The 18,350-nt window shown below is 65.2% G+C and overlaps 1 protein-coding gene and 1 pseudogene across 2 annotated transcripts; one reads left to right on the top strand and one right to left on the bottom strand.

Moving 5' to 3' along the window:
* Positions 1 to 482: 482 nt before the first annotated feature.
* On the bottom strand, positions 483 to 2,618 carry LOC309594858 (metabotropic glutamate receptor 2-like; the record flags this gene model as incomplete). The annotated part of the gene is made up of 2 exons (XM_082321260.1): positions 483 to 1,465; positions 2,198 to 2,618. The coding sequence occupies 2 exons, from the start codon at positions 2,616 to 2,618 to the stop codon at positions 483 to 485; spliced, it is 1,404 nt and encodes a 467-aa protein (XP_082177386.1).
* A 2,534-nt stretch (positions 2,619 to 5,152) lies between these two features.
* Positions 5,153 to 17,648, top strand: LOC309594857 (U3 small nucleolar RNA-interacting protein 2-like; annotated as a pseudogene). The gene is made up of 23 exons: positions 5,153 to 5,203; positions 6,860 to 6,937; positions 8,032 to 8,181; positions 8,383 to 8,479; positions 9,588 to 9,646; positions 9,912 to 10,049; positions 12,237 to 12,339; positions 12,607 to 12,660; positions 13,164 to 13,390; positions 14,026 to 14,125; positions 14,226 to 14,299; positions 14,409 to 14,450; positions 14,684 to 14,816; positions 15,028 to 15,143; positions 15,396 to 15,488; positions 15,597 to 15,697; positions 15,800 to 15,934; positions 16,123 to 16,185; positions 16,265 to 16,410; positions 16,509 to 16,588; positions 16,710 to 16,783; positions 16,874 to 17,045; positions 17,571 to 17,648. The product of its transcript is annotated as a U3 small nucleolar RNA-interacting protein 2-like (transcript).
* Positions 17,649 to 18,350: the final 702 nt, after the last annotated feature.

The following is an 18,350-nucleotide window of genomic DNA, read 5'->3' as shown; positions in this document are numbered from 1 at the left end:
CCCCTCATCCCAGTGCCTGCTCCCACCAGGGGATACAGGTCCTCTCCAGAAGCCCCCGACCGCAGCCACCCCACACAGTCCTCCAGAGCTGGCAGGGCACCTTGCTGGGGGGTTGAGGTGGTGCAGGGTGCACCCCACGCTCCTCCATCCCCTGCACTGCTCGGCTTCCCAGGGACCAGGCGGGCCCTGGGGTTGGCATTCATGCGCTGGGGCTGAAGGGTGGCAATCACTCCTCTGCAGTCAGGTCAGAGGGGGTCTCTGGAGGTCTCAGGGGCATTTCCCATCCTCACCCTAGCAAACAGTCTGCCAAGGGCAGTCCTTCTCCCCAGGACTCGTTACCCCCTCAGCCACACTTCACCCGGTAACGAACGCCCCAATGCAGAGGTGACCATCACCAGGTCCATGGCCGAAGACCCTTGCCCAGGCCCACGCATCTCCTAGCCACAAACCCTGCGGGGCCCAAGTCACCAGGATCGCTCCGATCAAGCCCTTTTAGAGTTTTCAGGGCATTTCCGTGTCTTGAAGGCATAGACCGTGCAGAGGACCATCAAGAGGACATTGTAGGTGAGCGAAACGAGCATGTTGGAATCGCGGTTGTTGCACTTGAGGGTGACGATGTACCTCTTGTCAGGCTCCGTCTCCTTGCCTGTGCCGGGGGTCTCCACCAGCAGCCAGATGATGACGATGATCAGCTGGCAAGAGATAAGGGCCATGCAGATGACCACCTGTGACGTGGGGCTTATGAACCGGGGGCGCTGGACCCCCTCCTTCACCCCGCTGAAGATCCTGGCGATGCGATTCGTCTTGGTCAAGAGGGCCGAATAGCAGACGGCGAAGGACGTGCCCAGCCCCAGACGCCGGAGCGTGCACACTTCGGTGGAAGGCTTTGCGATGAAGATGAAGGTCATGCTGTAGCACGTGAGGACCCCGGTCAGGAGAATGTAGCAGAGCTCCCGGCCTGAGGCCTTCACGATGGGGGTGTCATCATTGTTCTTCACGAAGACTCCAGAAACAAAGAGGGTGGAGATAAAACCCAGGCAAGAGATAGTGACGGGACCAATGGCCCAGGCGTCTTTCCAGCGGATACACTCTTGGGGCAACTCGTAGCAGCCATTCAGGGTCTCATTGGGCCAGTAACCGAGACCGCAGTCCATGCAGGTGAACTCATCCAGCAAGTACTCGTAGGGCTGGCAGGGGATGCAGATCCAGCGGCATATGTCTCCGGGCTGCATGCTCTTTCTCTCATTCTTCTTGCAGGGGTCGCTGCACTGGGACACGGGGATGGAGGTCTCAGCCCAGGGGATGAGGCTGCTGTTGAGGATGAGCCCCTCAGCCCAGTAGCCCACCTTCTGATACCGATACCGCCCGTCCATGTGGTGATAGCTGAAGATGTTGTAGCGCCCGATGCCATCACCGTAGCGGTCAAATCGAACGACACTCTTGGTGCCTGCTGGCCTGAACGGAGCTGGAGGGAGAAGAAAGGGAGATGGTGACTGCCATGGGGCAGGAGAGTGCTCGCTCCCGGCGTGGAGGCAGGGCCCCTTCAAAGGGTCACATCCCACCATGGTCACAGGCAAATGTCCAACCTGTTCCCTGCCTTCACTCTCATAATTGCTGCCTATGCACACATTAGGAGCAGGAAAGCAATGGTTGAGAACTATCATCTCCCCACATGCCTAAATGCTCGGCAGCCCCAGCCAGCTCTGCAGGGACAGAGCGGGATTTTTCAGCCTCCATGGCTCTCAGTGACACCTGGGTAGCTGGGCTCAGCCCAAGCCACAGAGCACAGACACACTTCTAATTCATCCCCAACTATGTAGGTCCCTGATCAAGGTTCTCCCTCCACTTTAATCCCTGAAATGTGAATAAATCATGGCGCTTCCAAGTGAGGTCTCCAAGGCCTGACGTTCCCGGAGGGGCCCCTGTGGGGCCGGTCCCACCCAGCTCTAGCAGGATGGAGTTGGTCACCAGCTTCTCCACACTGGGGACAGAAGGCCTAGATTGCCTCCCAAGGGTGATGGTGAGCTGTTGGCATCTTGGGACAACCACAGCCCATAGCACACGGGTCCCCAGGTGTGGGCAGGCTGGAGGAACCGGAGGGCTTTGGGTCAAATACGGGTCTCCTTCCTCCTCCCCGTCCCTCCACCCATCCCTTTCCAGTTAGGCAGCCAACCCTTGTCTCCATCTCTGGACTCACCATCAAAATTAACATTGAGCATAAAGTCCTTGTAGAACCTCTTGCCATTGACGGCTTTCACGGCGTCGCAGAGCTTGGTGGCGTTGGGGCACAGCGCCTGGTGCATGTTGTGGAGAGAGCGGGCCATGGCATAGACCGCATTGACCACAAACGTGATCTTGGACTCTGGCTCAAACTTGCCTGTCTTGAGGGAGTACCGGCTACAGTCCTGCGTGTGGAAGCTGCACTTGAACTTCTGCTCCCAAAACTCCCGAAAGCAGGGATTTCGGCTGTTATTGTAGGGGTTGAGGTTACGGAAGTAGGCAGCAAACTCCTTAATGGGGTAGGCTGCCAGCTCGATGGTGATTGCTCCCTCCGCCACTGCTTCACTGCCAGCCACCACGCTCTCCAGGGCTCCCCACCCATCACTGGCCACCCACATGAAGGACACGTTGGCTCTCTGGGCAGCTGCCAGCAGCTCCCGGACAGGGGGGGAGCGAGGAGCCCCCCAAGCATGGCCACTTCTGCGCCACTGCCCCGGCAGGGCAGCCCCAGGGGGCGCAGGGTCCTTCTCACCCCTTGCCTCCCTCCCTTCCTTCCGCAGGATGGCGGGGAGACCCCCCGACCACCCTAGGCGGGCCTGGGAGGAGGAGGACAGAGCTACCTGAACAGCAGCACCCAGCTGATCACTGCCCCCACCCCATGGCTGCACCTCCCAAACACACAGCACCCACCCCATCACTGACCCCATCACGGACCCCAAAACTGAGCCATCACTGACCCCATCACTGATCCCAAAACTGAGCCATCATTGATCCCATCACTGACCTCATAACTGAGCCATCAATGACCCCATCATTGACTCCAAAACTGACCCATCACTGACCCCAAAGCTGACCCATTGGGCCCATCACTGACCCCATCGACCCCATCACTGACCCCAAAACTGAGCCATCACTGACCCATCACGAACCGCAAAATTGACCCATCTTTGATCCCATCACTGATCCCATCATTGACCCCAAAACTGACCCATCACTGACTTACCACTGACCCCACCATTGACCCCAGCACTGACCCATCACCGCACCCCTCTCCCCTTCCCCTTTTCCCCTTCCCTCTCCCCCCGGCCCCGTCCCGCCCGTACCGACCTGCCGGCCCCGCCGCCGCCGCCGCCGCCACTTCCGCCGCTCAGCGCTCACTTCCGCCGCCGCCACATCTCGGCGCCCGAACCGCGCCCCCTGGCGGCCGGAGGCCGCGGCCCCGCTCCCCGCCCGCTCTGCGCATGCGCCCTGCGGCGGGGGGCCCGATGCGGGCTCCGCGCTGCGGCGGGGGCCGAGCGGGCCCTGCCGCCGCCTCCCGTCCCCACGCACCGGCCCCTCTCAGCCCACACCGCCTCCTCCCCGGCCACACCGCCCTCGGGGCACCGCCGCCCCTCAGCGCCCGGGGCCGGGACCCCGCTTGCCCTCGTACGGCCGGGCTGGGGCCGTGGGCCCCGGCGAGGGGAGCGGGGGGGTTCTGCCCCCCCCCCCCCGCCCCCCCCCCCGCGGCCAACCGGGGGCTGGTGGAACCCTGCCACGCACCATGGCAACCGTAACCGGGGGACCGCGACATCCCCAGCAGTTGCGGGAGGGCGTCGGGCTTGCCTGTGTGCCCGCGGCTTTGGGGAGAGAGGAGCGACCCCCGCGGGCCTCGTCCCGGGCCTCGTGTGGAAGAAGGAAAAGCCTCGGTGTGCCTGAGGGGCTGGGGGCTGCGCCCCCGCTCAGCCCGGCCGCAGGTGGGGGTGGCAGCAGGCCCCGGGAGCGAGGGGACGGGGACAGAGGGGTCCCTGCCACAAGGGGGATGCCTCCGGCAGAGATGAACGCCAGCCCCACAGCAGGAGGAGGAGGAGGAGGAAGAGGGAGTCAGTCCCGTCCCCCTGGGGCAAGGAGGGCTCCTGCGGAGGGGGGGAACGGGGGCACTTCGGGGGTGCCCCCCTGGGGGGGGTGACGTTGGGGCCCTTTGTGACACCCTGTGTCACCCAGCCCTGCCCCTACAGTGTCGGTGTTGGGTCAGGGTGGGAGCAAGGAGCCCCCCCAAGCACGGCCACCTCTGCGCCACTGCCCCGGCAGGGCAGCCCCAGGGGGCGCAGGGTCCTTCTCACCCCTTGCCTCCCTCCCTTCCTTCCGCAGGATGGCGGGGAGACCCCCCGACCACCCTAGGCGGGCCTGGGAGGAGGAGGACAGAGCTGCCCCAGCTCCCAGCTCCAGGCCAAAGCCCAGTGAGATGTGTAAGGTTGAGCCGCTGCAGGCAGGTGAGTGTGTGGGCGCTGCAGGCAGGGGGCTGCCCACCCTGCTCTGCCCTGTCCCAGGCTCCCATCCCCCAGGCGGGCTGGCATCGGGGCTCCCACCGCACAGTGGCCAGGGAGCCAGCCCTCTCATGGCATCCCGGGACAGGGACTCTCCCTGCCCCGCAGTGCCAGCGTGTCCCTCACCTGGGCACGCCAGGGCCCCCTCCCCGTGCGGCCCTCCAGCATCGCACCTTTGCCCCTGGGGCACACAGGGGACACCAGCATCCCAGCCTTGAGCCAGGGCTGGTGACATCACCGGGAGCTGGGCAGAGGGCTCGAGTGTTCCCCCCTGCCTGCCCCCCAGCCCTGCCTGCTCTCTCTCTGCCAGATTCATGCCACTCTGCCTTGGCTCTGCCCAGGGAGGAAGCGTATACCCTGGGCATCATCCGAGCCTTCCTCCGGAGCAGACCAAAGGTAACCTTGGCCAGTTCTACGAGGCGGCGCCCCTGTCTCCTGGCCGATCTTTCTGACCCCATCCCGTGCTCACAAGGTGCTGGGGGCTGTGCTGGCCACCCCGCAGCTCTCTCTCTCCCCCCTGACACTGTCTGTCCATCTGTCCCCTCCCCGGCTGGCAGCAAGAGGACCAGAAGCTGCAGTTTCTGGCCTCCGTCCACACCATCTGCAGCACTACCAGAGTGGACTCCACCATGTGGGACATGCTTTACTTCTGCCAGCTGGAGGTGGCGGAGACCATTGAGGTGAGGGGACAACCAGCCAGGCTGAGGCAGGGGCAGCGTGCAGTGGCATGGCCCTGGGGGCAGGAGAGGGCTCGGCCAGGCAGCGGGGTGTGGATGAGCACTGCTCCGGGTCTCCGTCCTTGTAGATGCTCCAACGCCACCTGGGTGGCCCGGCTGGAGCCCAGGCTTGGACCCGATGACATTTGCAGGTCTCTCGGCCAGCCTGTGGCTCTGTAATGGGCACAGCCCTTCCCACCACAGGGCTTGGGACCGCTGGGTGCTGGGTGGGGAGGGGGTGCCAAGATGGGGGCACCTGGGCTCTGCCAGCCCCGCAGGCTCTTGCTGGCCAAGGGAGACTGCCCATCCCGATCCGTCCCACCCTGCTGTGCTCCACAGGTGCTGCTGCAAGAGGAGCCCGCTGACCACCTGGACACTGCGGTGCGGCAGCAAGCCATGCTGGCCATCAGCTCCATGAGGTAGCTGCCCCAGCCCCCAGCTTGGCCTTCCCGGTGCTGGGCAATCCCAGGTCGGGGGCTTCCCCAGCCCTGGGTCCACGAGGGAGGCAGACAGCAGGGCAGGGGGTGCCACAGGGTTTTCCCCCTAAAGGCGAGTGTCAGCGTCATGGGGGGGGTTGAGATGTCCCCTGCAGTGTGGGGATCAGCCCAGGTCTCCAACCCCGGGGTCTGCTTCCTCCTTGCTGGATCTGAAGAGCAATTCTCTGTCCCCACAGCCAAGCGGGGCTGCTTCTGCAGGAGAAGAGCAGCAGCCTCCTCCAAATCTGCTTCTGCAGCATCTTCCACCTGCCTCCGCAGGACAGCCAGGGACCCACGGCTTTCCTCTACTCCCAGGTACGCCACAGGGTGAAACACAGGGACCTCCCCCACCCCGAGGCCCCTTCCTGGGCACCGCAGGGCCACAGACACCCCCCCCACCCCCACCCCGAGGCTTCCAGGGCTGCCCCCAAGACTCTGTCCGCCTCACAGACCCTGGCTGCGATGGACAGCATGCTGCAGGCACTGGTACGCAGCGCCGGCCCTCTCGGCATCCTGGAGCTGCAGAAGATCTTGCAGGTCGGGCCTTGGCACAGGGTCGCCACGGGCAGTGACCCCCGGGTTGAGCAGTGCCCCCTGCCCAGTGCCTGGTGCAAGGAGGGGGGCAGGGAACATCCCTCCTTCCCTGCCGTGCCCCCCACCCAGCCCGCTGCCTCCTGGCTGCTGCCAGAGACCCTTCTCCTCCTGCCCCAGCCCGCCTCACCCCTGCAGCCTTGCCCACTGCCCATCCTGCCCAACACTCCCTCCCAGATGGACCTGCCTGCCTGGCAAGGGGAGCCCAGCCCTGGGGCTTTCCCCTTCCAGCTTCACCACAGGCCATATCCCAGAGCCCGCACTGCAGGTCCCCAGGCAGGTGGTCATCCCAAAGCCTTGGGGTCCTCGGGTGGGGGGCGCAGGCACTTTTTTAGGTGGGAGTGGGTGGAAAGCAGCAGACGCAGCAGCAGGAGTGTGATGCGGCGACCTGCCTGGCCGCAGCAAGTTGCCGCGAGGGGCAAGAAGGACACGTGCCCCATCCCGGGCACTGCCCCGGCGCAAGCCTGGCTGGGCTGGGCTGTGCCATGCCACCTCCCTGGCACATCAGCAGCTTTTCTCCTCCCAGCTCCTGCTGTCCTTCACCAACTCCCAGCTGGCAGCAGTGCAGGAGAGGGCCATGGCACGGATTGCCAGGCTAGCCAAGTTCATCACCACCTGCCCCCTGCTGCAGGTACGGAGCTCCTGGCCTGGGCAGCCCCTGTGGCCCTGAGCCCCAGCACCTCCCGGGGAAGCTGGGCACCCAGTCAGCAGGAGGTCAGGAGCAGGAGTCTTTGCCCTGCCCCTGTCCTGTCCATGCTCTCTCCCAGGGCAGAGCAGGGCTGCCACGGGCACAGGCAGGAACCTGCGTCTGGCAGCGCTGCCCTGCTCTGGGCTGCTGCCTGGCTGCTCTGGGAGCAGCTGGGGCTCACCTTGTGCCCATGCTGCCTCTCTTCCCCCAGCTCTGCCCCTGCTTTGCACAAGCCACAGTCAGACATCAGTGCTCCAAGACACATCGGTTTGCGATGCTGGGGAAGCTGGTGGGGCACCTCACCCTCTGCTGCACCTGCAAGGACCAGGGGACCCGCCACGAGGCTGCAGAAGCTCTCTGTCACCTGCACACCTTCGTCCTGCAGCAGAGAAGTAAGAGAAGCTGTGTCGGGCTGGGTGCCCCGAGGCATGGGCAGCCAGGGGCCGCTCTCCTTGGCAAGAGAAAGCTTGATCCAACCCGCCTGCCCGAAAAGCCATTTCCCCTCACCCCTGCTCACAGTAGCCCTGGACCCTCCCTGGTTTCTGCTCCCCAGACCTGTCTGGGTGCCCTCTTTCTTTGCCAGTGACTTTTCAGCCCGATGCTCTCAGACTGCACCTCCAGCTCTGCACCCTCGCTCTGAGAACCCTGGTTTTGCTCCTCCCCAGGCAGGTGGCCCTGGCTGCATGACACAGGGCAGCTGCAGGAGGCCTGGCAAGTGAAGCAGCCCTGGCAGCTTTCACAAAACGGCTGTGCCAGCGAAATCTTCTTGGTAAGAAGTGCCTTCGGCCCCTGACCAGGGGGGTCGGCATGAGTGAAGGGATACCCAATGCATGGGGATGATGGGAGCTCGTGCTGTTTCTGAGCAGGGGCTAGGCAAAGGCCCCCAGCGAGCTCCAGTTCCCCACGGGACCCTGACCCCCACTGTCGGTCTCCTCCCCAGCGCACCCTGACTCTGCGTCTCACTCTCACTCCACAGCTGAGATGCTCTGGGTGACGCTCCGGGTGACAAATCTTCCCTCCTCTCCTTCATCTCACAGATGTTCACGAAATACCTCCGACCCTCCGACCAGGCAGACATCATCCTCATGGCCATCGAGAGCTTCAGAGACCCAAGCATCTACAGCATCAGTGTGGCTGCCCACATGGTGGACATCCTTGTGGCAGACCCTGCCTTCCAGGCAGGGCAGGTGAGGAGCCCGTGGGTGGCATGGCCGATGCTCCAGCCCAGCGGGGGACCTTTCCTCCCCCGGCTCTGCACCTGGCCAGCACTGATGCTGTCTCAAGCCGGCGTACTGCAACGGGAACGGAAGCACCTCCCAGTGGGAGCTGGGTAAACGGCCACGCTTGCCCTGCTGACATCCCCACTCCCACCCATGTCTGCCCTCCAGGTGCTGAACGTCATGTGGGCCATCTACAGAAGCCTGCCCTCCATCAAGGCGCTGGTAGCCCTCAACAGCTTGGACAGGGCCCTGCTGGTGCTGATGGGCAAACATCCCAGCGAAGTGGTGGCCAGCCTGCTGCAGTGCTCCCCAACGTGCACCCCGTACGGGGCCCACCATTCTTTGGGGCTCCTCTCACACTGGGAGGGGGGCCCCAAGACCCTCCTGAGGGACTTCAGCCCAGCCATCCTCCGGGGTGTCCCCGCTGACAGAGCCCTGGTTTCCCGCAGTGTCGCCATGGCCATGTGGAAGACGATGCTGTCCGAGCCCCAGGCTGCAAAGAAGGTGCTGCAGGAGCTGCTCAGCATGCTGATGAACCAGTCACTGCGCAAGACCTCCACCTCCCCTAAGGATCACCCGCGCATCCGCTCCCTGGCTGTGAGTTGCTGACCTCCGGGGCTGCTCTCAGCTGTGCGGGGCCGCTGCTCCCCTTCCCTGCCCACCCCAAGCCTTGACCTCCCCAGGGGCGCAGGGACATCTTGGTGTTTGGGTGTCTTCTGCAGGCAGCCAGGACGATAGGCGAGATCCTCCTGCAGCCCACCTGCCTGCAGCAGGTAGAGGCGATTTTCCCCCAGTTTTTCCTGGTGCTGCTTTTCCAAGTGTCGTTCACCACAGAGCTGACGCTGCAGGAGGTGCACATCTTCTGGAAGGAGCACCAACAGGATCTGCTCACTCCCATCAGGTGCTGCATCCCTGCCCTCTCATCCTTGCCAGCCACCTGGAGCCAAGCCAGGGCTCCCAGTGGGAGCTGAGCATTTCTTCTTGAGCAGGTCTGCGGTGCAGTCCATGAGAATGCTGCTCTGCAGCATGGGCTTTGAGAGCCAGGTGCTGGCCATTGAGGCGCAGGGTGGCTGGGACACCCTGCTCAGCGCCCAGACCCACCTCATGGGAGTGCGGATTGTGGCCAGGTGAGAGCCCCTTCTCCCTGCTCCTCGGGGACTGGGCACCCCATGCCACCCCCTCCCTTGGGGCTGATGGCAGCAGGGTCCCCGTTGCTCAGAGAAAGTGCTGCAGACTGGTGATGTCCAGACTGGTGCAAACCCCAAAGAGATGTGCCTGCCTGTCTCAGGCCTGACCGTGCCTCCTTCCCCCTGCCAGGGAGATGATGAAGACCCCAAGACCCCTGCGCTCCACCATCTTCTGCCATCTGGCAGAGCTCCTCAGTGTGGAGGACCCCACCTGGGAGATGATCGCCATGGTCTTCCTCGTCGAGGTGAGCCTCGAGGTGGCACTGCTCCAAACTGCCTCCAACGCTCGGCTCGCCCATGCCCACCGCTGTGGGGGGAGCTGGGGCGGTGGGTGGGCTCCGGTTGGTACCATGGAGGAGCAGGCGAGCAACCAGGGCGGTGTGGTGTGGGGCACGGGGGCTCTCCGCAATCCCCGCCGCCTCCGTCCGGGTTTGGTCTTGCCCCAGCCTCCTTGCCCTGAGCTGATGGTTGGAGCCAGCACCACACCAGCTTCCGCTGCACGTGTTTCAGATGCTGGGCTGCACCGACCTCGGTGAAGAGCTGGACCGTGCCCTGGAAATCTTCCCCATGTATCTGCGGAGCCAATGCTTGGGGATGCCCAGCCTGGTGCTCAGGGGCATCCTCAGGCTCACCGAGAGGCCCGACGCGGTGAGTAGGGGACAGCCGGGAGAGCAGCCCAGGCTGGAGCAGTGGGTAGTGCGGCGGCTTAGGCTTTTCTGGGCATCGGGAGCTGTGCCGGCTGCAGCCAGCTGTCCTGCCTCCCTGGCCCTCTGCCCCACGGCTGTGCCGTGCAAGGAGAGAGGCAGCAGTGCCAAGGGGACCGGGCTCCCTCTGCCAGCATGTCCGGGCAGGGATGCTGGCAGCAGAGCGACCAGCCTGAGCGTGGGGTCTGCAGAGCCTGAGCGGGGGGTGCTGAGCCCCAGGGTGAAACGCAGTGGCTGTGGTGGGGGCTGCTGGCAGCTTGGGCAGCTTTGCAGGCAGTGCTGGTCGCCCACCAGCCTGCCCAAGGGGTCTGGTGGAGAAGGAGGCAGCCGAGGGCTGGCAAGGAGCCAGCGCTGCCTGTCCTCCCCCTCTGCGCCCTGGACTTGCCATGGCCATGCCGGTAAGCCCTGTCTGCTGGGACCTTGCCCTCATAACCCACGCTGCCTGCTGAGAAGCCAGCGGGGAGGCCAGTGTTGGCAGAGAGGGTTTTCACCCCTGCGATTGGTCGCTGCTTTACAAAAAGGAGGTGGCGTGTCTCACACAGGCAAAGAGAACCCTTGTCCTGCTGCCACACATCATGGAGCAGCTGCAGGATGCTGACAGCGATGCCAGCGCCCTGGCCCTGTCCGTGCTCAGCAACATGATCCAGCTGCTGGAGGGGAAGGTGCCCAGCCTCACCGCCCTGGCACTAGCTGGCAAGCTCCAGCCACTCTTCAACAACGTAAGGCTGGGGGACAGCTCCATGCCCCCTTCACCCGACACCTCCATTCACGCCTCCCGCTGCAGCCCTGTGCTCTGCAGGGGGACGCTTGGCCCCACAGCCCCCAGACCCCATCGCTGCCCTCGGTGGCTCCGTGCTGCGTCCCAAGCCCCCGGCATGGACTCACCCTAGCTCGGCCTCCCTGCCGCGGTGGGGACGGTGGTGGCAGGAGGGCAGCAGGTGTGCTGAGCCCCACCAATGCGCACCCTGCCCTGGCAGCATCCCCCAGCCCTCCGCAGGGTCTCCCTCTCCGGACCCCAGCCCCGGGGACCCCAGCCCCCCTGAGCAGACCTGCATGCCGCAGCTCGCTCCCTTTTGGAACGGGGTTGCCTGCCACTGGTTTGGGGACATCCATCTCCATGTCAGCCCCTTGCACGCCATGGGCTTGGGGCTGAGGTCCTCCTCCCCTCCTCCCCCAGGAGTCAGGCACCGTGCGGGAGCTCTCCATCCGTCTCTTCCAAACCACGATGGGGCTCGTGGTGGGTGCCGAAAAGAAGAGGATGAAGAAGGAGGTGTGGGACAGCGTACTGCCGCTGCTCTTTCACCTGCACGACCTGGACAAGAGTGTGGCTAAGGTGGGATCCCAACCTGACCGGTCCTTTGGGCAGGGCAATGCTGACACTGGACCCTTCAAATGTGTGTCACCATGAGGTTTAACTTGCCCCTGGCGTCGGTCCCTGCAGCCTCAGAGACTGGGTTATGGCTCCGCAGCATCCTGGGGCCAAAAGCTTGAAGCCCCAACAGGCTTCCAGCCAGAGAGGGTGGCTGCACTTATCTTCAGCACCCTGGGGTGCTGACCCTGGTGGCAGCATCAGTCCCCCGCTGCTGTGTCTTCCCTGCACGGGCAGGGACAGGCTCTGAGCCCTGCCAAGAGGGGGGACACAGGGTCCTGTGACCTGAGTGGTGGTGGTGGCATCTCTCTGCTGCTCACCAGGCCTCCCTTGAAGCCCTCCGCAGCGCTGGCCAGTTCCTGAAGTGGAGGCAGCTGGCGCAGCTGGCCGAGATCGCGCAGGCATGGAGGATGAGCGAGTGCCTGGTAAGCGCAGCCCCAGTGCCCCCGGGATCCGACCTGGACGAACCCTGCCCCATGCCCAGTGCGGGGGACAGAGGGCTGTGCCCCTCTAGCAGCACGGAGCCTCCCGGAGCAGGCTCTGCTCCCTGCTGTCCTCTCCCCTGGGGTCCCAAAGGGGACCCTGCCACCAGGATGGCACCCCAGCATCCCTGGGGAGCCCTCTGCTCCCTCTGAACCCCGATGCCACATGGCAGGAAGCTGGGAATGTGGTGCTGGGGGGAAGGAGGGTAGCCCTGGGTGGGGGGATGGGACAACTGGGGGGCAGCTCTATGCCAAGCCTGCGCCCTTCTCCTCTCTCCAGCTGGCCAGGAAGAGGAGGAAGGCCAAGGACTACCTGCGCCAGAGCCAGCCTTACCTGCGGAGCCTGCAGGAGCCCCTGCGGCAGGAGGCTGTCAGGTTCATCGGTGAGCCATGAGCTCCGGGGTCCCTTCCTCTCTCAGGGTCCCTGTGTCCCGGGGCAGGACCTGTGGGGCACCCCTTCACCCCCTCTCACCCCTGCCTGCGCAGGTGGGGCTGGAAACAGGCCCATCTGTCCTCTCCCCGATGCTGCACCCCGGGGTCAGCCCTCCCCGGGGAGCTGTGCAGCCAGGCGGGCTGGGTGGCGGGGTCCCCGATGGGCAAGCGGGGTTCCTGACAGGCAGCAGGGTCCCTGACATGCTGCGTCCCCCCAGGGCTCATGGGACGGCAGGCGGATATGCGTGAGGAGATGGCATACATCAGAGAGGGTGAGTGAGGGCAGCGGGGAGGAGGCAGGACCCCAGCACGGAGCTCCCCCACCCTGGGCGAGGGGGACTCTGCTCCCAGCGGGTCTGTGGGGAGGGGGCTGTTTCTGGAGGGGGCTATTCCTGACCAGCAGCCTCCAGCCGAGCCACTTGCCCCCTGGCTCCCTCCTGGCCCTGCGAATCACGGGCTGCAACGTGCCCTGCCTGGAGGGGACAGAGGGCTGTCACCTCACCTCTGCTGCTTTGCGCCTGCAGTCCTTCAGGGCGCAAAGAAAGATGCCAGCCCCATGGTCTCCTCCCTGGCGATTCAGACGGACCTCATCCTGCAATGCGGAAGGCTGAAGTCGGGGTTTAACCTACAACAGCTGAGCTTACAGCTGCCGAGGGCGTGGATGAGGTGGCACTCGGCCCCCAGCGAGGACTCTGCTTGGGCAGAGACGAAGCAGCAGCCCCAGCCCTAGGATGCTCTGCAGGCCGGGGTATCTCCTCTTCCCAACATCTAACAGGAAAGAAGAGCCCTCAGCCCCCGAGGAGCCGGCGTCCTCCGGAGAGCAGCAGGACAGCCGCTCCTTCCAGCGGTCCAGGGCAAGACCTGCCCACGCGCTTCGTCTTTGCCACAAAGCACCAGCTTCTCTGCTGGGCGGTGAAACAGAGGGGAGGAGAAGCCCAAGCCAGAGCCGAAGCCAAAGCCAAAGTTGAAGCTGAAGCCTTCCCTCCCCCGGGCCACGCTGGGGTAAATCACATTTTCTGCCTCCCACCATCGGAGGAGCCTGCGCTGCCTTGGGCTGACGTGGCCGAGCCCGGGAGCTACAAAGCCACCGATGCTCTGGCTCCAGCGGCGTCCCCAGCAGGAAGGGCAGCGCAAAATGAAGTTTCAGCACAAGAGCAGATTTTAGCTCTTGAGAGCATCGCCGGGACAGGCCCTCCGGCACCCGCCCCGGGCAGAGCCACGGCCCTGGCACAGCCAAGGACGGGTCCCTGGGACCCCCCAAAGGACGTGCGATGGGACCAGAGGCCCTGAGGGGCAGAACAAGCTGATGATGATTTGGGTACGCCATCACCGCCACACCGTCTCGGTGAGTGGGGGGTGCCGGGGCAGCGGCGGCCACGGGTGGCGGTGAGGGCCGGGCCGGGGAGAGGGAGGGGGGCGAGAGGCACTGCCCCGGCGGGGTCGCTCCGGCGGGTGTTGCCGCGCCTGTCCCCTTCCCGCAGGTCCCGGGTGCTGAGGGGAGGCCGCGGGCGGCGGCCGGCCGGCCCGTCGACGAGGAGGTGTCCAGCGACTCTGAGCCGGAGAGGTAAGGGCTGCGCCGGGGGGGATGGCGGTACCGGTGGGGGTGCCGGTGGCGGTGCTCACGCCTGTCCCCGCAGCCCGTTGTTGGGGCGGCGGCGGAGGAGGAGGTAGAGGAGATGCCGCAGGAGAAGAAGCTGCGCATGGCCAAGCTGTACCTGGAGCAGCTCCGCCAGTACGGTGAGCCCCACCTGGCCCCTGGCGCCGGTGCCCCGGCGGGGCAGAGAGGCGGGCAGCCCCCGGTGCTGAGCCTGGCCCTCATGCCCCGTGTCCACCGCAGAGGAGGAGCGGGCGGCGGCAGAGGAGGAAGAGACGCCCGCAGATCTCATCGGTGACCGGCTGAAGGAGGACGTGGTGAGCAGGGAGCGGGGCGCGTCCCCTTGGTCCCGGTGGCGCCGGCGGGCTCTGTCCCCCTCCCGCGGGGCTGGGGCTGCCTCCGCTGAGCCTCCTGCTTCTTCCCCAGCTCGAGCAGAAGGGCCGGCTGCAGCGCCTCATCGCCAAAGACGTAAGTGCCCAGTGCTGGGGGGCTGCCGGACTGTAAGTGCCGGCTTTGGGGACACTCAGGCATGGCCACAGCTGGTACCCCGACTTGCCATGCCAGCTATGGGACCACAGCCCTTCTCCCGCCCGGCGTGCCGGCTGCTGGCGCCCTGGAGAAGGAAGGGTGCTGTGCTCGGGTGCTCCCAAGCCTGGGGAAGGGACGGGGGCAGCCCAGCTCACATCCCGCTCTCCCTGCAGGTGCAGCCTCTGGATCCAGCCAGCATCCGCATGCTGCGGGCGCACCAGCTGCCCATCACCTGCCTGGTCATCTCTCCGGATGACAGGTTCATCTTTTCTGCTTCCAAGGACGGCTCCCTCATCAAATGCAAGTGTTCCCCTGGGGCCACGACGGGCTGTTCCCCCAGCCTGAACCCTGCGGGGACCCTGCAGCAGCAGGACCGTGGGTGCCTGTGGAGGTGGCTTGGCCCCTGGCCCCTCTGGGGATGTGCACATGCATCGTTTTGGGCTCTGTGGGAGGCTCACTGATGCTTTCCGGAGTGGTGGGAGGCTCCCAGGGGGTGACGGTGGTGCCTTTCCCGTAGGGGAGGTGGAGAGCGGGAAGAGGCTCTGCGTTGTGCCTGGGGGGAAGAAGGGCACTGGGGAGCGGCACGCGTCGCATGTCCTCTGCATGGCCATCTCATCGGATGGCAAGTACCTGGTACGGGAGAGGGATGCTGGCGCTGCCATGTGGGGCGGAGAGGTGGTGGTGGGGAGTGCATCTCCTCCCGGGGTCCTGGGGAGCCGTATCTCATGCCCAGGTATACTTTGCTGGGTTAAAGCAGCCCCTGCCTCCACCGGAGTCAAGAATGGGTCCCTAGGAACCCCCAAAGCACATGGGGTGGGAGCAGAGGCTGGCACGGGCCGCAGGTCCCCGAGGAGTAGGTCTCGGGTATCCCCTGTGTTCTGCCAGGCTACGGGAGACAGGAACAAGATGATCGTGATCTGGGATGCAGCCAGCTGCAAGCGCCTGCACATCTTCACCGGGCACCGCAATGCCGTCTCGGTGAGTCAGGGGCATCAGCTGTGACGCCTGTGGGGCCAGGCAGCGCCATCCTCCCTGGTGCCCCTCACCGCTGCCCCCCCAGACGGACATCTGTCTGTCCATCCGCAGGGCCTGTCCTTCCGGAAAGACACGTACCAGCTGTACAGCGCCTCCCGTGACCGCTGCGTCAAGGTCTGGAACGTGGCGGAGAATGCATACATGGAGACCCTGTAAGACGTGGGAGGGGACACCCCGCTGACCCCCCTCGCCGGGGGCAGGCGCTGTGGCGGAGGGCCGTGCCCGCCGCAGCTCTTTGCCACCTCTCCCTCCAGTTTCGGGCACCAGGACGTCATCACAGGGCTGGACAGCCTGAGCCGGGACTGCTGTGTGACGGCGGGGGGACGGGACGGCACCGTGCGGCTCTGGAAGATCCCCGAGGAGTCACAGCTTGTGTTTTACGGGCACCAGTAGGTCTGGGGCGGGAGAGGGGCCTGCGGGCAGGCGGGTCCAGCTGGGGCAGCGGTGTGAGGGTGCCAAGTGTCACCAGGAGCCTGCTGGCGCTCTGGGGACACTGACGCCCTGGTGAGCCCTTGCTTCCTAAATGGAATCCCAAAGCACGCTCAGAACTGCTGGTAGTTGCCTGTTCTCTCCGTAGGGGCTCCATCGACTGTATCCAGCTGATCAACGAGGAGCACATGGTGTCGGGCGCTGATGACGGGTGAGCGCGGGGCTGGCTGGTGCCCGGGGTGGGCAGGCGGTGCCCCCCGCAGCCCCCTCACCCCTCCCCGCCCTGGCAGGTCCGTAGCCCTGTGGGGGCTGACGAAGAAGAAGCCACTGGCGCTGGCCCGGCAGGCGCACGGCATGCAGGACTCCCAGGGCCTGCAGCAGCCGTACTGGATCTCCGCAGTGGCCGCTCTGCGCAACAGTGACCTCCTGGCTACAGGTGTGTGGCAGCCGCTTTGGAGCAGGGGTTTGGGGGGGCTGTCCTGCTCCCTTCCCTGGGTCAGGATGCATAGCAGGAGTCTCCTCTCTCTGCCCCAGGCTCCCACAGTGCCAGCGTGAAGCTCTGGAAGTGTGGTGAGGGATTTCGGAAGCTGGAGCCCCTCTGCGACATCCCCTTGGTACGGATGGGGAGGTTGGGGATGCTGGAGCTGGGCTGGGGGCGTCTCTTGGTGGGGGCTCCCCTCCCTGGGCGGCAGGAGGAGACTGCGGGAGCCCCTCACCCTGCCCTGTCCCCTCCAGGTGGGTTTTGTCAACAGCCTCAAGTTCTCCGCAGGCGGCGACTTCCTGGTGGCCGGCCTTGGACAGGAGCACCGGTACCGTCCCCACTCCCTGCCACTGCCCAGGGGCAGCCCCCTCTCCGCTGCGGCCCGGCCGAGGGTGACCCCCATCTCTCTCATCTATAGGCTCGGCCGGTGGTGGAGAGTCAAAGAAGCCAAAACCAGCATCTGCATCATCCCCCTGAAGCGGAGGGCTGCAGCCCCCAGCCCCGAAGCCCCCGACAGCTCCTAGCCCCCTGGCCCCGGAGCCGCCGGAGCTGCGTCCCACGTCCTTCATGCGACCACCCTCCTGGGGCCGGCAGGGCACGAGTGGGGGGTGTCGCGTGGCCCCCCCACCCCTGCTGGCCCCCATATCGTGCTGTGGCTCTGCCCTCTGCGAGGGTCTGCCCCCTTCCCTCAGGTTCGGATGGACAGGAGCTGTGGCAGAGTCCATTTAAAAAAAAAAAAAAAAAAACCAAACAAACAAAACCAAGACCACTTTATTCACATAAATTAAAAAAAAAAAAAATCACGCTCTTGCTCACGGAAAAAATCTACTCTTAAAAACTTGGTTGGGCTCAAATACCTGGGTCCTGTTACTTGCCCTCAGCCCCCGCCGGATCCCCCGGGCTCTGCAGGGGCCGGGGGGGCAGCGGGCATTGAGCCCCGCTCCTCTGCCCTGTCTCCCACGAAGGGGTGAGAAGCACTATGCACAGCGAGCGGGGGGACGGAGGGGGCTTGGGCCCAGCCTGGCAGCGCTCGGCGGCTTTCCCGGGGCCGAAAACGAGGAGGAAAAGGTGAAAATGTGCAAAGGGCCTGGGGGGGGGTGTCTCTGCTGGCCCAGGGAGGGGGGACGTGGGACACGGCTTGGCACAAGGGGGACATGAAAGGCCCCACACCAGGAAATCGGGGTGGGCGATAGGGCGAGGGCAGTGGGTGCTGGGGCAGGGCTCGGCGTGGCTCGGCGCAAGCGGGGCGTGACTTGGTGTGGCTCAGCAAGAGGGAGTCGGGTTGTGCACGGCGGCTTGGGGCAAGGGGCTTGCACCACAGCTGGTGCAGGGGTGGGGAACGTGTACCACAGTGCAGTTCAAGGGCCGGGGTCTGTGCACTGCGGCTCAGTGCAAGGGACGGGGGGCACGTTCACCGTGGCTCGGGGCAGGGGATGGAGGGGATGATGTGCACCTCAGCTCAGTGCAAGGGACGGGGACGTGGACCGTGGCTTGGTGCAAGGGACAGGGGGACACGTACCAGGGCTCAGCGCAGGGGATGGGGGAATGTGCAGAACGGCTCAGTGCAGGTGACGCAGGGGACGTGCACCACGGCTCAGTGCAAGAGACGGGGGGACACGCACCATGGCTCGGTGCAGGTGACAACAGGGTCGTGCACCACGGCTCAGTGCAAAGGACTGGGGATGTTCACCATGGCTGGGTGCAGGGACAGGGGGTAGTGCACCAGGGCTCAGGGCAGGGGACAAGGGATGTGTAACGTGGCTCAGTGCAAAGGAAGGGTGACAACGTACCATGACCCAGCGCGTGGGACGTGTAGCTCGTGCTGGGGCGGGGGCCGAGCCTCCCGGCTGCCTCTGGCCCCTGAGCGGGCGGTGCCGCGGGCGCTGCTCTCCCTG

This window comes from Platalea leucorodia, assembly GCF_965183815.1.
Source record: "Platalea leucorodia genome assembly, chromosome: 9".
Lineage (NCBI taxonomy): Eukaryota > Metazoa > Chordata > Aves > Pelecaniformes > Threskiornithidae > Platalea > Platalea leucorodia.
The sequence above is the reverse complement of the archived record's forward strand: the minus strand, read 5'-3'. Positions and strand labels throughout refer to the sequence as shown.